Source organism: Podarcis filfolensis (assembly GCF_964270895.1).
Source record: "Podarcis filfolensis genome assembly, chromosome: 8".
Lineage (NCBI taxonomy): Eukaryota > Metazoa > Chordata > Lepidosauria > Squamata > Lacertidae > Podarcis > Podarcis filfolensis.
The window spans coordinates 63,535,602-63,548,446 of NC_139611.1; the positions used below are offsets into that span (position 1 = coordinate 63,535,602).

General features: G+C 43.1%; 1 protein-coding gene across 2 annotated transcripts in view; it reads left to right on the plus strand.

The window, feature by feature from the left end:
• Positions 1-11,287, plus strand: part of SELENON (selenoprotein N) — a 35,817-nt gene extending 24,530 nt beyond the window's left edge. Inside the window, exons 7-13 of one of the 2 annotated variants that reach the window (XR_014551123.1) lie at positions 796-877; positions 1,627-1,815; positions 3,192-3,297; positions 3,537-3,649; positions 3,872-3,973; positions 5,414-6,638; positions 8,271-11,287. Coding sequence is in view for 1 of the 2 variants with exons in the window: in XM_083625544.1 (XP_083481670.1) it covers positions 796-877; positions 1,627-1,815; positions 3,192-3,297; positions 3,537-3,649; positions 3,872-3,973; positions 5,414-5,584 (763 nt within the window). In the remaining variant the exon portion in view is untranslated. Of the gene's footprint in view, positions 1-795; positions 878-1,626; positions 1,816-3,191; positions 3,298-3,536; positions 3,650-3,871; positions 3,974-5,413 lie in introns of both variants that reach the window. The other variant, XM_083625544.1, reaches the window with a different exon arrangement.
• The last annotated feature ends 1,558 nt before the right edge of the window (positions 11,288-12,845 follow it).

Sequence of the window (12,845 nt, forward strand, 5' to 3'; positions counted from 1 at the left end):
GACTTCTCTGAGTAGGACTAGCATTGGATACTGCTACTGGCAGTTAATTTATTTCATATACCTACATACCGCTTTTCTCCCAAGGTGGTTAACGATTAAAGTTTTAAAATACTAATACAAACAAATGATATAGAATTTAGGCCAACAGACCAACTGATGTTCCCTTCAAGAACTGGTGGCGTGAGGTCCCTGGCTTAGGCTTCCTTGCTTCTACCTTCCTCCAGGGCACACCCATGTCCAAAGTAGCTATCAAGAAAGAGGAGAGGGGCTACATCAGGGAGGTGGCACCTATGGTCATCCATTTGTTTTTGGACTACAGTTCTCATCGTCCCTGGCCATTGCCCATGCTAGCTGGGGCCAATGGGAATTGGGAGTCCCAACAAGATCTGGAGGGTCACAAGTTCCCCATCCCTGGACTACCCCAACATTGTCTCAGACCACTGATAGTCCTTCAGAAGCTGATGGTATGTTCTCCTTGCTTCACTACTTCTGTCTTCCATCAGGGTGCACAGGTATTTCTTTAAAAAATAACCATCTAAGCTAGATGGCTATTTCAGCAGGCATTTAGCTAACTGTAAATTGATTCCATGCTGCTTTCTTGGGAGGTCTGGTGTTTGGGGTCTTCGTTCTTTTTTTTTTTAATCGTTGCTTTCGAATTGTGTTAATTCATTGCAACCTACCTGAAGGTTTCCAGACTGAAGAGCAAGATAAAATATATTTTGATAAAATTAACAAACATTGTTTCAGCACATGTGGATATCCTGCACCTGGCTTTTTCTGGCTTTTTCTCACCAGGTCTCTCAATGTAGACATGGAGTGGCTCTATGGTGCCTTGGAGAGCAGCAACATGGAAGTAGATATTGGATACTTGCCTCAGGTCAGTAGTGAAAATCGCATTTGGACGGTCTGTGCCGCTGTATTTACAGTACTGACCGATTCCATCTTATACATTTGCATGCCTGATTTGTATTGTTCTTTATATTCAAAGGAGTATGAAGCGAAAAGTTTCATTGTCTCCTTGGTTTTTGCAGTACATTTTGTTGAGTAGGAGTGGCTATTGATAGTGGTTGGTAATGGTTCGTTTTTAAATATTACAGTGCTTTGAAGTTTACATTGTAGACTACCCTGGGCTCACAGTGATGAAGAGTGGCTTAGAAGTTGAATAAATAAATAGCAAATAGCTAGATGGTTGCAACCTATCTTCTAGCCTTTTAGGAATGGGACAGTAGCTTAGGATCTGCTGGTAGATCTTTAAGTGATTTGAAGTAGATTGGCAATGATTTCTGACCCCAAATTATTTAACAATGGCAATCCCCACCCCCTTTGCACAGCTGAAGTGGGAGAAAAACTGGAAGGAGGTAAGCAGAAGTGGATTTTTTGAACGGAAAACAAATTCTGGGCTCAGAATTCTTTAATTCCAATCATATTTATTTGGCACCTGGCTCAGTTGGACCTCAAGCAATCTAGTAAAAAGAAAAATGTGAAGTAGATCCCACAAACCCAATGTCTACTCACCCTGGCTCTAGGCTGCATTCCACATCCCTGCGTGTGAAATCTCTATAGCACTGTCTGTTTTCTAGAGGCCAGTGTATGTTCACTGAGAGTTAAGTGCCTTGTGTCTTGCAGATGGAACTGGAGTCTTTGGGGCCCTCGGTCCCTTCCGTGATTCACGACGAAAACGGGAATGTGATTGACAGCAGAGACTCAGAAGGAGAACCAATTCAGTTCATATTTGAAGAGATCACCTGGCAGCGAGAAATAAGCTGGGAAGAGGCTGCCGGCAAACTGGAAGTTGCCATGTATCCATTTAAGAAAGTATGGAAAGAGCCTACCTTGCATCCCCTTAAACGTGATTAAGTTATTCTGCCAGCACTCATGTATGGAAGGGCTAAATGCAGAGAGCCTTCCCAGCCTGATTTGGTGGTTGTGAAAGTGACCAGGCTCTGCGGTTATTGATGTCTGCTAACACAGCATCACAGCAGTTCTATCCAAGACTCTGGGATCTTTTAAATGACTGTACAGTACATCCTTTTGATGGATGGATGCAAATGTTGGCAGAGACCACAGGGGAATATTCTGACCGGAACCAGGTTTCTTAGGGCACAGGCAGGAACTTAAGTGCTGCATTGTTCATCCTTCCTGTTATCTTAAGTCCCTGGTGCCATTTTAAAAAGATGAAAGTGATGGAGGTGTCTTGGAGGGCATTTTTCTGCTGCAAGCAGAGCAGGACACCCAGCAGGCTTAGCACTGTACTTACCTTATCAGCAGGAAACACAAGACATGTGTGGCTTGTGGGAGTTGAAACAACGAGCGAATTTATAGCATGAGCTGTTAAACGCTATTCTCATTCATCCAGCAACCAGAACTACCCTTCCACGTATAATTAATCAGCTGAAAAATGTGGGGGGGGGGTTGGGGGGGGCAGAATGTAGTAAAAGCAGCTTGTGAAAAAATGTGCAGTTTGAAGGGATTGTTTATGGTTAGCTGTTTCCTGAAGAAGCCTGGGTTTCCTTAAGGGGGCTCATCTGTTTGACCTGTTGTGCGACTTTTAAGGATTGTAGTTAACCCATCTCTCACTTTAAAAAAAAAGTGTCGTCATAGGCTATAAAGCTTTGTATTTGAGGACTATCCTAGTAGCCATAGGCAAGAAGGAATTGGCTCAGATGTAACAAGAGACCAGAAAAATCTTTTCATGTACAGCAGCCCAAATGGTATAATGCTCAGAAATGGAAGGAGGGTACATTACCAACAAAGGAGGAATGGCAGACGAAACTGACGGAGCATGCAGAAATGGCTAGTTTAACTAGTAGAATAAGAGACCAGGAAGAAAGAACTTTCAAGGAAGATTGGAAAAGATTTGTAGAATATTTGAAAAATTATTGTAAGCAAACTAAGGCGTTAGAAAGATTAAGAGTAAATTCAGCAGTATAAAGTGAGATAAAACTGAGAAAGAGAGAATACAGAATAACTAGAATATGCAGCACTAAAGGGTAACCAAAACCATCCATGGAAGGGGTGGGGGGAGGGAAATCAATGTTAAATGTATGGTTTGCATTTTGGTAAATGTTAATGTGCGAGTGTGTGTGTGTGTATGGAATAGAATGTAAACAAGCAAGCAGGCTGGTCAGGGATGGACCAAGCACTCTGTCCCTCATGTTTTCAACTTTTTCTGTTGCTTCTTTTGGTCTCAGGTTTCCTACCTTCCCTTTACTGAAGCTTTTGAGAGAGCAAAATCTGAGAGTAAACTGGTGCACTCCATACTGTTGTGGGGCGCACTGGATGATCAGTCATGCTGAGGTAAGAGGGGCATTTCACATCACAGTTTGTTTTTAAAAGACATGTAAAAAAAATCCAAATCCATATTAGGGCCGTTATTATTAGTAGTAGTAGTATTCCTTTCTCACATAATATGAAATATTAAAAAGATATAAACATATACAGTACATTATACAAAAATATAATAATAATATGTATTGGTGGGTTCCCCGCCCCCTGCCCCACAAGCAAGTGTCCTTTTTCTTTCTGTGTCTGAGCAGGTTCAGGGCGAACTCTCCGGGAAACAGTCCTGGAAAGTTCGCCCATCCTCGCCTTCCTGAATGAGAGTTTCATCAGCACCTGGTCTCTGGTGAAGGAGCTGGAGGAATTACAGGTAAGCATTCAGCTGCACCAGCTTAGTGCCAATGGATGGTGCTGGCTTGTCACTCAATACAAGGTGGTGGTGGCAGGTCAAGAATGGGTGCATCAAAATCCCACAAGCAACCTCACTAGCGCCTATTCTAGACGTCCAAAGAAACTCGAGCTGTCAATTTTGGACTAAGTATGTGCTTTTTGTAACTGAAAGCAGTTTAAGACATGACTTTGTTTTCCACAGGCTAAGAGAGAAAACGAGGTCAACAGCAAACTCGCAGACCTGCACCTTGAAAAGTATAACTTCCCCGTGGAGATAATGATCTGTCTGCCCAATGGCACTGTGGTAAGGCTCTGGCTCCCATTTTCCCTTTGTTAATTCCTTCTTTTATGAATTTGTGGTGTCTGCTGGGGGTGGCAGTTGTCTCCCTCTGATATGCTTGCAGCAGCAGCAGCAGCAGCAGCAGCAGCTGAGCATCTAACAGCTGCCTCTCAGAGCTGAAAAACAGTTTCATTTTGGAGCAATACAAAGTACTTGTGCTAAGCAAGGCAGCTACAGATTGAAGCTCTCAGGGCATTTTGTGGTGACTGACTTTTTCTTGTCCTTTCCAAAAGCTCAGGAAACAAGGTCCACAAAAAGTCAGTAGGTTCACAAAGCGTGCTTCTTAATAGACACAGGATATTTCTGTGGGTACCAAATGGTATTGAAGAACTTGGTAGAATGTTACCTTGGAGGAGGAGATAAGACTGAATGAAGGTTTAGGAGAGTTCTGTGCTTCGTGTTGCAATGTTTAGTAGGCCACTTCATGTTTTTAAATAACTTTTAGAATACACATATCCAGAGCAGTTGCAAAACATTTTTTCTTTACTTGGGAGCTAGGTGCTCTCTCCCTCTCCTTCTCTCTGTCTTTACACACAGAGAAGCCAGACCTGATCAGACAGCCATGAAAGATTCTGGTAGGCCTCACTTACTGATAACAGTTGTTTTACTAAAACCATACTCTGCTCAGGCCACTTCTCTGCATTTTCCTGAATCCCTGAAGAATCTTTCACATTCCACATTTCACCTCCCATCCAATAATAATAATAATAATAATAATAATAATAATAATAATAATAATTTTATTCTTTCTACCCCACCCATCTGGCTGGGTTTCCCCAGCCACTCTGGGCGGCTTTCAACAGAACATTAAAAACAGAATAGAACTTCAAACATTAAAAACTTCCCTAAACAGGGCTGCCTTCAGATGTCTTCTAAAAGTCAAATAGTTTATTTCCTTGACATCTGATGGGAAGGCGTTCCACAGGGTGGGTGCCACCACCGAGAAAGCCCTCTGCCAAATTGTACAGGCACACATTTCTGGTTCACTTTTTGCCCTCTTAAACCATTTATTTTATCAGGGGTTGATTTGAGAAAGGAATACATGTATTTCCACTGTCTCCATTTTTGAAAGCTGGGGAAGGGAGCAGACTTTATCAGTAGCCACTACAGGCAAGTGGGGCCTGGGGACTGGCTGGCTTACCTTGCCCTGTGGCTCCCAAAGAGGAGGAGGCCTCTTTTCATCACTCTCAGCAGCAGCCACCTCTGTTTAAAATTGAAGGGCATCAGCCACCTTTGCCTTGAAGCAGCAGGTGCTAGATTTAAACAATGCAGTGCGTCCTGCTCCTTGGGAGGGCAAGGCAAATGGGCTTCAACCTCCATCCACCTGCAGTGACTTCTGGGAGAAAAGAAAACTAATGTAGGGATTGAATGGTCTTTTCCTAAACACATCCTCCCATTTCCCAGGTCCACCACATCAATGCCAACTACTTCCTGGATATTACTTCTATGAAGCCCGAAGAAGCTGAGAGCAGCATCTTTAGTTTCTCTGCCAGTTTTGAAGATCCCTCAACAGCAACTTACCTCCAGTTCCTGAAAAAAGGACTTCAGAGAGCAAAGCCGTTCTTGCAGGCCTAAGCAGAGAAGCAACCCAATGCCCTCCTATTGATCACCAAAGACACAGGAGTTCTTGTTTCTGGCACGCCTTGAGCTCATGCAGGACACAGTACTGAATAGTAAAGTGCTGTCCTCCAGTCAAGTAAGTGTCCCTCAAAAATATGAAGCTGCTACACCTGCAATTACACGAATTATTTTCAGGACCATTTTGAAAGGAACTGGTCTTACTATTATTCTAGTTATTGGAAGCAGGTCGTCCTGCAGCCAGCAGTAGAGACTGGGAACAGGGCAGAACAAAAGTCTGAAACGGGGACTGTGGTTCCTGGGCTGTGGGGTGTGAGGTCAGCAGGTTGCGTCTCATGCAAAGCCTGGATTCAATTGGTGCTGTTCCCTTAGTAAAAAGGCTGTGTTGATTCATGAATGGGATACCATGTTTATGCACTGGCTCTGGCGTCTGATCCCATTCATGGCCCTGAACTGCTCTTACGTTGCGAAGGCCTCCACATTTTGCATCACATGTTGTGATGCAAAGCACCATTTAGCTTTGGACAACTTAAGGAGATTGCAGGTTGCGTCTTCAAGATCAGAGCCTACAAAGATGCCACTGAGCATAGGTATAGGAGCCTAGGAAGCCACCTTATACAAAGTCAGGCCGTTGGTCCATCCAATATTGTCCATTCTGCCTGGCAGCAGCACTCTGGGATTTCAGTAAGCAAGGCATTCCCAGCCATGCCTGGAGATGCTGGGGATTGAACCTGGGACCTGCTGTATGGAAAGCAGTTGCTCTACCGCAGGGCTACGGTTATTTCCTAAAGCATCACCTGTGTTATTTGCTACATTCCTGGCTTACAAGGCAAGACCTGTGTGTTTCCTACACTCGCACTGATGTCTGGAGGGCTGCTCAGGTGGGTGCTATTTCACAGAGGGGGGAACCTTCGAAACAAACATTTCAGCATGGTTAAACCAGGCCACAAAAGGCTCTGCAGACCCCTCCGGGGGCCAGATTTTGTCCTAGGGCTTCCAGCTGCTGATCCTATGCATTTTCATCATTGTGACTTCAAGTCAAGAAAAACCAGTTGCTCTTTCCTAAAGCACATACAGTCTTTTAGGGTTGCGTTTACAGTAATCATGTCACTGTCCAAACCTAAATCATGTTTAAGGGTGATTTTACATAACTGATTTTTTTCCCCACCACAGAGTTCGTTCTGAGTCACAATCACATGGTTGCCATGCCCATAATCCTGGGCCTGCAGAGTGTTCTAAAATGGGGCTATTTATCCCAAGATTGCTTTTCTTCTTTGCCATACGATGCCGTCCATGCAGTAATGCCACTTTGCACGTACAGGGAGAAGAATCGGATCTAAGCAGTTTTTTCATTTCAGGGCCAGCCTTTCTGTGCTGCCTGCAACACATGTGAGTTGCAGCTCCTTCCTACACAGAAGTGGCTTGCCTGGTGGGGTGGAGCCACTGCACTAACTTCTGGTAGGGAGAGGGGCCAAGGGCGGGGGAGAGGTCTGTGTACTGCAGTCCCACTGTGTTTAATGGGGCTTACAAGCCAAATTACACTGCATGGTGTAATGTGTGCTGCAGCTATGTCTTTGGAGTTTTCTTTCCTAAGTTGCATTGACATTGGTGGAGCTCCCCTGTGTGTGTCGTGACCAGGACAGCAGTGTGTGTGGAGGGGAGGCTTATTTGCTTTCCTCCTTAGCCATGATTTGAACAAAAACCACACCCCCACAGGGAGTTCCCATTGTGTAGTTTGGTCCACAGATGAGCCAAAAAGTGCTCTGTGCGTGAATACGCTGCCGTGGAATTCTACTCAGTATTGATCCAGAGTACATTCCAATGTATAGTTAGCAGAGTAACAACTTAAACACACTGCAGGATTCCCCAAAAATAGATCAGAGGCAATTGTATTTCATCCAGCAGAGCTTTACTGCTACTGAAGACAAATGAGCATAATGGTCACAAATCCAATACATTCAAGATTGGCACTGTCCATAAGAAATCCAGTTGCAGCAGACTTAACTTAAACTTACAATAACTTATAATAAGTCTAAACCTTAACACTATGTACAGAACACCACACCAGAAGGAAAGAGAGACAGAAAGAGTCAGCATGACCTTGACAGAAGAGATAACAGAACCAGTTTAAACCAGCTGTACTCAGCTTCTCTGAAGGAATAACCCAGACATGAACCTTCTGCTTGCTTCTTTCACATAGAGAAGCTCCCAGAACCCTCTTGAATTAATTAGAATAGGAAATATCTCTACACATCAGATCAATACTTTCTGCACTAAGAAATGCAAACTGACATACACCCATTCCCAAAAGGCTGAAGGCAATTTATTTTCATGTACAGGCAACTCCCTATTTACATGCATTCAAGGTATGTGCAACAACGCATACACACATAGCCATGAACCTGGAAGTGGCATGAAAGGGGGCAAAAATGGCCCTAAAAGAGTATGAAAATTGCAAATATGGCATGAAAACAGTGTCAAGCAATCCCGCAAGCCTTTGCAAGTACAATCCCGGGAGCCCTTGCACCGACCTTTGAGGGCTGTGGAGAGTTGGGAGTTTGAGCAAGGAAGTATGGAGGGAGTGGTTGTGGTGTTTGCAGGCTTTTTCATCGGTGTTCCCAATATATGCAATTTCACTTCAATGTGCGCTGCCTCGGAACATAATGCCCGCATAATTGGGGAGTTGCTGTAATGTGATGGTCTTCAGACTGATCTTAGGAAATCCAGGAATGTTTATCTGCGGTTCCTCAATTTGAAAGTCAGTAATGGTAGAGAAGCATCCCTGAGACACTGCTCAGGCATCACTACCCAGACTTCCAGTATAGTGCACAGACACGGGGCACAAATGTAGACTAAGCTCCACTCTCAGTTCAGACAGGCCTAGCATAGCCTTGCCTGTGTCTGCCCTAGAACACTTCCCAGCCTCCTCATCAATAGGCAGGGGCTCCAGACAGATGTGCAGGGGCTCCTTTGCAGATCAGTTGCTGTAGGAAGGGCTCCCTGCAGCTGAGAAATTTGAAAGGCACTGATGTAAAAGCTACTGATACAGACCAGTAAACAGCCTAGGGTAGTGGGGGAGAGAGGAGCTGTAAATCTGAGAATGGAAACCCATCACTCTGAACAGGCAATTGCAGTTTAGAGAGAGCAGCTTTTGGTCAAGATTGCACGAAGTTTGCCATAGTTCTCCTTCAACCGTGAAATGCCAGGCTTGTCTCGAGTATTGTTTCTCATATTTTGCTTGGTTGCTGCAAGCTTGGAACATTCTGATATTTTCCTCTGGAAGTAATATTGTACAGCTGCTTGCGCAATCTCCAGTGTTTACAACATTTTTCCTTTAAAAGAAGCATTGAGGAGATCGTCAAATATAGTTTCAAAGTCCTAGATGCAAACTTAGAAAGGTATTATGGCGGGGGGCAATGGGAGGACCTCAGATGGGAAAGGGTTGCACTTTTCTTGTTTCCTATTGATTATAAAATGAAGTATCCCCTCCCCCCTCTTTTTTGTTATTATTCCTGGCCATTGGGTTGTGGTTCTCTTTCAAGCTGGTAGAGTAAAGAGGCCATTGGTGGGAAACCATCAAATGCAGCCGCTTGCCACAGCCTAATAAGAGCCGGACAATGTTCCTGAGGGCGCATCCTGTTCAATAGTTTGTTTGAAGAAAGATTGTCCCTTGTTTCCCTACTTCTCATTACATTTCCCAGCATTAATTTTAGCAGGGTAGGAACTTGTGTGGGATTTGCACTTTGTTAGTGACTGATGTGATAGAAACACATTGCAGAATTCACTTCGGCGGGAAGGGATGACGTTTGCAAGCAGTATTCATTTCTTTCAACAGCATTATTCTTCAATTGCCTTCTGCAGCTCTTCTTAGTGATAGGAAAGTGATCCAATAGCTAAACATCAGCATTTCTCATTTGAAAAAAGAGCACTTTCAATTTCGGCTGGATTTTCAAGCATTTAAGAGTAGGCTACCTCTGAATGCTATTCAGCTGATGTTCAAGAAGCAATTACTGTCAGGTCCACTTCAGAACGTTACATCTAAAGCCCTGTAGCCACTTACCTGGGAACAAGCCCCATTGAACTTGGTGGGGCTTACTTCTGTAGGACTGTGCTGTAAATTAATAAACCCAACTGCTGAGTCTCTTGATTAGAAAAGTGTTGTTGTTGTTTAAACTTTGTCCTACTCTTCTGATTAGATTATCAAGAGCTTTGACTGCTGAATAAAGATCTCCCTCTTCATTTGCTATGGTCTGTGCAAATAAAGAAAACCCTAGCAAACAAAAACAATCTAGTGCCTCCCTAAGAACTGGTCTTCTGTCTAGAAAGGCTGCTGTTGTTCCAACCCTATATGCTGGCACCCTCCAGCTGTTTTGGACTACAATGCCCACCAAGTTGGTGAAGGCTGCTATGCCAAGGGGCCTTGGAAGGGCTTTGATCCAAAAGCAAGGATTATAAATACTCCTTTAATAACAATAAGTCAGTGGACCTAGGAGGAGTGAGTCTCCCTGAATGCATAAGGACTCCTGAGAAGACATGTAATAGAATTGCACTGTAAAACGCTAAGTCTAACCATTTCATCTATTCCAGGGTGTCAGATACAAAAGAGAGCAGGGCTCCTGCACTTTCAGTGTGCAGTAGAGGGAACTGCAGTAGGTTCAGCTTGTCGTGCAAGCCAGGACCAATGACAATTCTTTCTTCTACGCTGCTATTCAAGGTGCAGGAGCCTTGCCCTGTTTTGCACCTGGCGACGCTAACCCATTCTAGTTTTCAAGCCATGGACTTCAAGCAAAAGTTGTGTCTTAACTTTTTTTAAAAATGTTGCCAACTTTTTTCATAATATCTCTCTATATATTTCAAGAATTTTATAAATATTTTGATAACTCCAAAGAGAGGAAAATTTAGGTGTTTGTTACATTTTTTTCTCCCTGTTCATCTGTACTTTGTGATGGTATGATCTTAAATCAAGAGTGGGTCATGCCTGATTTTTGACAGTTGACTGTTGGAGAAAAGGAACCCCTGTGATTTTGCTCTCTTCTTTTTTAAAATGTTTACTTTAAAAAATGTGCGTGTTTTTGTTTTTTGTTTGCTAAACATTTACTTAATAGAGAGGATTCATTTAAGACGTGAGCTTTCTCCGATGCTGTACATTCTCTATTACATTGGGAATGTTTCAGACCTAATCAGTGTTACTAGTCATAAATTATATTAGAGGACAATTGTGGGTAGTTTTTTTGTAGCAGTATTGAAGAAATTTTAAGAATTACTTAAAATGCAGAAAATACATGGTCAGTAATGTGATGATCTACTTATTTTTAAACTTGATATTTTTTTAACTAACTGATGTAATCCATATATTTATTATCTTAACCTGTGGCACTCCTCCCCACTCCAGGTCCTAAATGTGTTCTGGTCACTCTGAAACTAAACTGGTGTATTGGATTATTATAATTATTCAGTACACCATAAAGAAATCTGTGTACCTGCAACATACTTCTTTTTAATTTTTTTTTAAAAAGACATATGTGTTTCAATACCTAAGCACACATTTCACTAATACAAGTGTGTATAGTAACATGCCGTCCAGTTCAGCCAATTTGTTTAATGCTCTAGCAAAACTTTATGAGTATATTCTTGTATGGAATGTCCTCAGTATATTGCAGCTTTGTTTACTTTTTTGAGTAATAAAAATTGAGAAGCCAATTTGTGTGTGCTTTATGTTTTGATACAGTGGCAATATATTTGAATTTTTTAAAAGGGGATGGCAAGGCCGACAGTGGAAGGTGTATATGTGAGTGATGTCAGAGCTTTTTAAAAATGCAATAAATAAATTCATAGGGGGCTGTTACATATTGCCAGAGTCTTGTGTGTCTTACCCAAATTATTCCTGGCAGTTTAATTGTTCAGGGGCAGCAGACACACAGCAGATGCAACACGACTCCCACATTGGCCTGAATACTCCAGCTGAAGTTTGCCTATACATGCAAGCAGAATAAGGCAACAAAATGCTGCAATAGGGGATTGGGCTATAGGTGCAGGATTACATTTTTGAATGCTCCCCCGTGTAAACAACTAGCACATAAAGGAGGGGTTTGTTTGTTTGTTTAATCCAGATCACCTCATGCTGTGCTGGTTTTCTACTTGCAGGGAATTGCTTGATTTGTACGGCAGAACACTAAAAGATGGCATTATCTACAGTGGGAAGTTGGAAAGTTCACTCTGCCATAACTCTACCACCTCATTCTGACCTCCATTTCCTGCTTGTATAGAGCAGGGGTCAGCAAACTTTTTCAGCAGGGGGCTGGTCCACTGTCCCTCAGACCTTGGGGGGGGGCAGACGATATTTTTGGGGGGAGAATGAACGAATACCCCAGAGATGCATTTTAAATAAAAGCACACTTTATACTCGTGTAAAAACATCAGGCAGATCCCACAAAAAACCCAGAGATGCATTTTAAATAAAATGGCACATTCTACTCATGTAGAAACACACTGATTCCCGGACTGTCTGCGGACTGGATTGAGAAGGCAGTTGGGCCACATCCAGCCCCCGGGCCTTAGTTTGCCTACCCATGGTATAGAGTAAGCTACATCCCACAGAAGATGAGAGCAGAGGGAAAGTGGTTTCTTAACTGCAAAGGAGGGCAGGAAAAGCTAAATTTGTGGACTGGCCCATATCTTGAAGCAGCAGATCTATTTTACAGCTGTGCACCCAAATCCTATGCATGTTTATTAAGAAGACTCGCAAATTTCAGTAGACTGGAGGATCACAGCTTTAGACTTGCTACAAAAACACCAATTTCATGGCATCCCTTCTATTCCAGATGTCCAAGTGTGAGTGCTGTTGCTTATGTAGAAGCAGACTTGAGGGAACTCCAAAAATCTTTAGGGGAGAAACACCCCAAGCAGTTCAACCAGGACTGAGTGAGGTGGGAGGGAATGGAATGGAATACCCTGGAGGAGGGCATTGAACACTCCAGGCAGCAACATTGTGTTGCGGGACTCCTTCTCTCACAATTGATTTGTAGCACTGAAAGAGTGAAAACAAAGGGTTGTATCCGACCACTCGAAGTAGACCCAGTGAAATTAATGGATCGAAGTTAAGTTTTGCCCATTAATTTTGACGGGTCTACTCCGAGTAGGACGAGCCTTGTTTACAATCCTGTGGCACCTTAAAAGACCAACAAATTGATTATGGCATAACGCTTCTGTGGTGCGCGGAGTATTATCCTGAATTGCAAGCGCGCTTATATTATGGTTG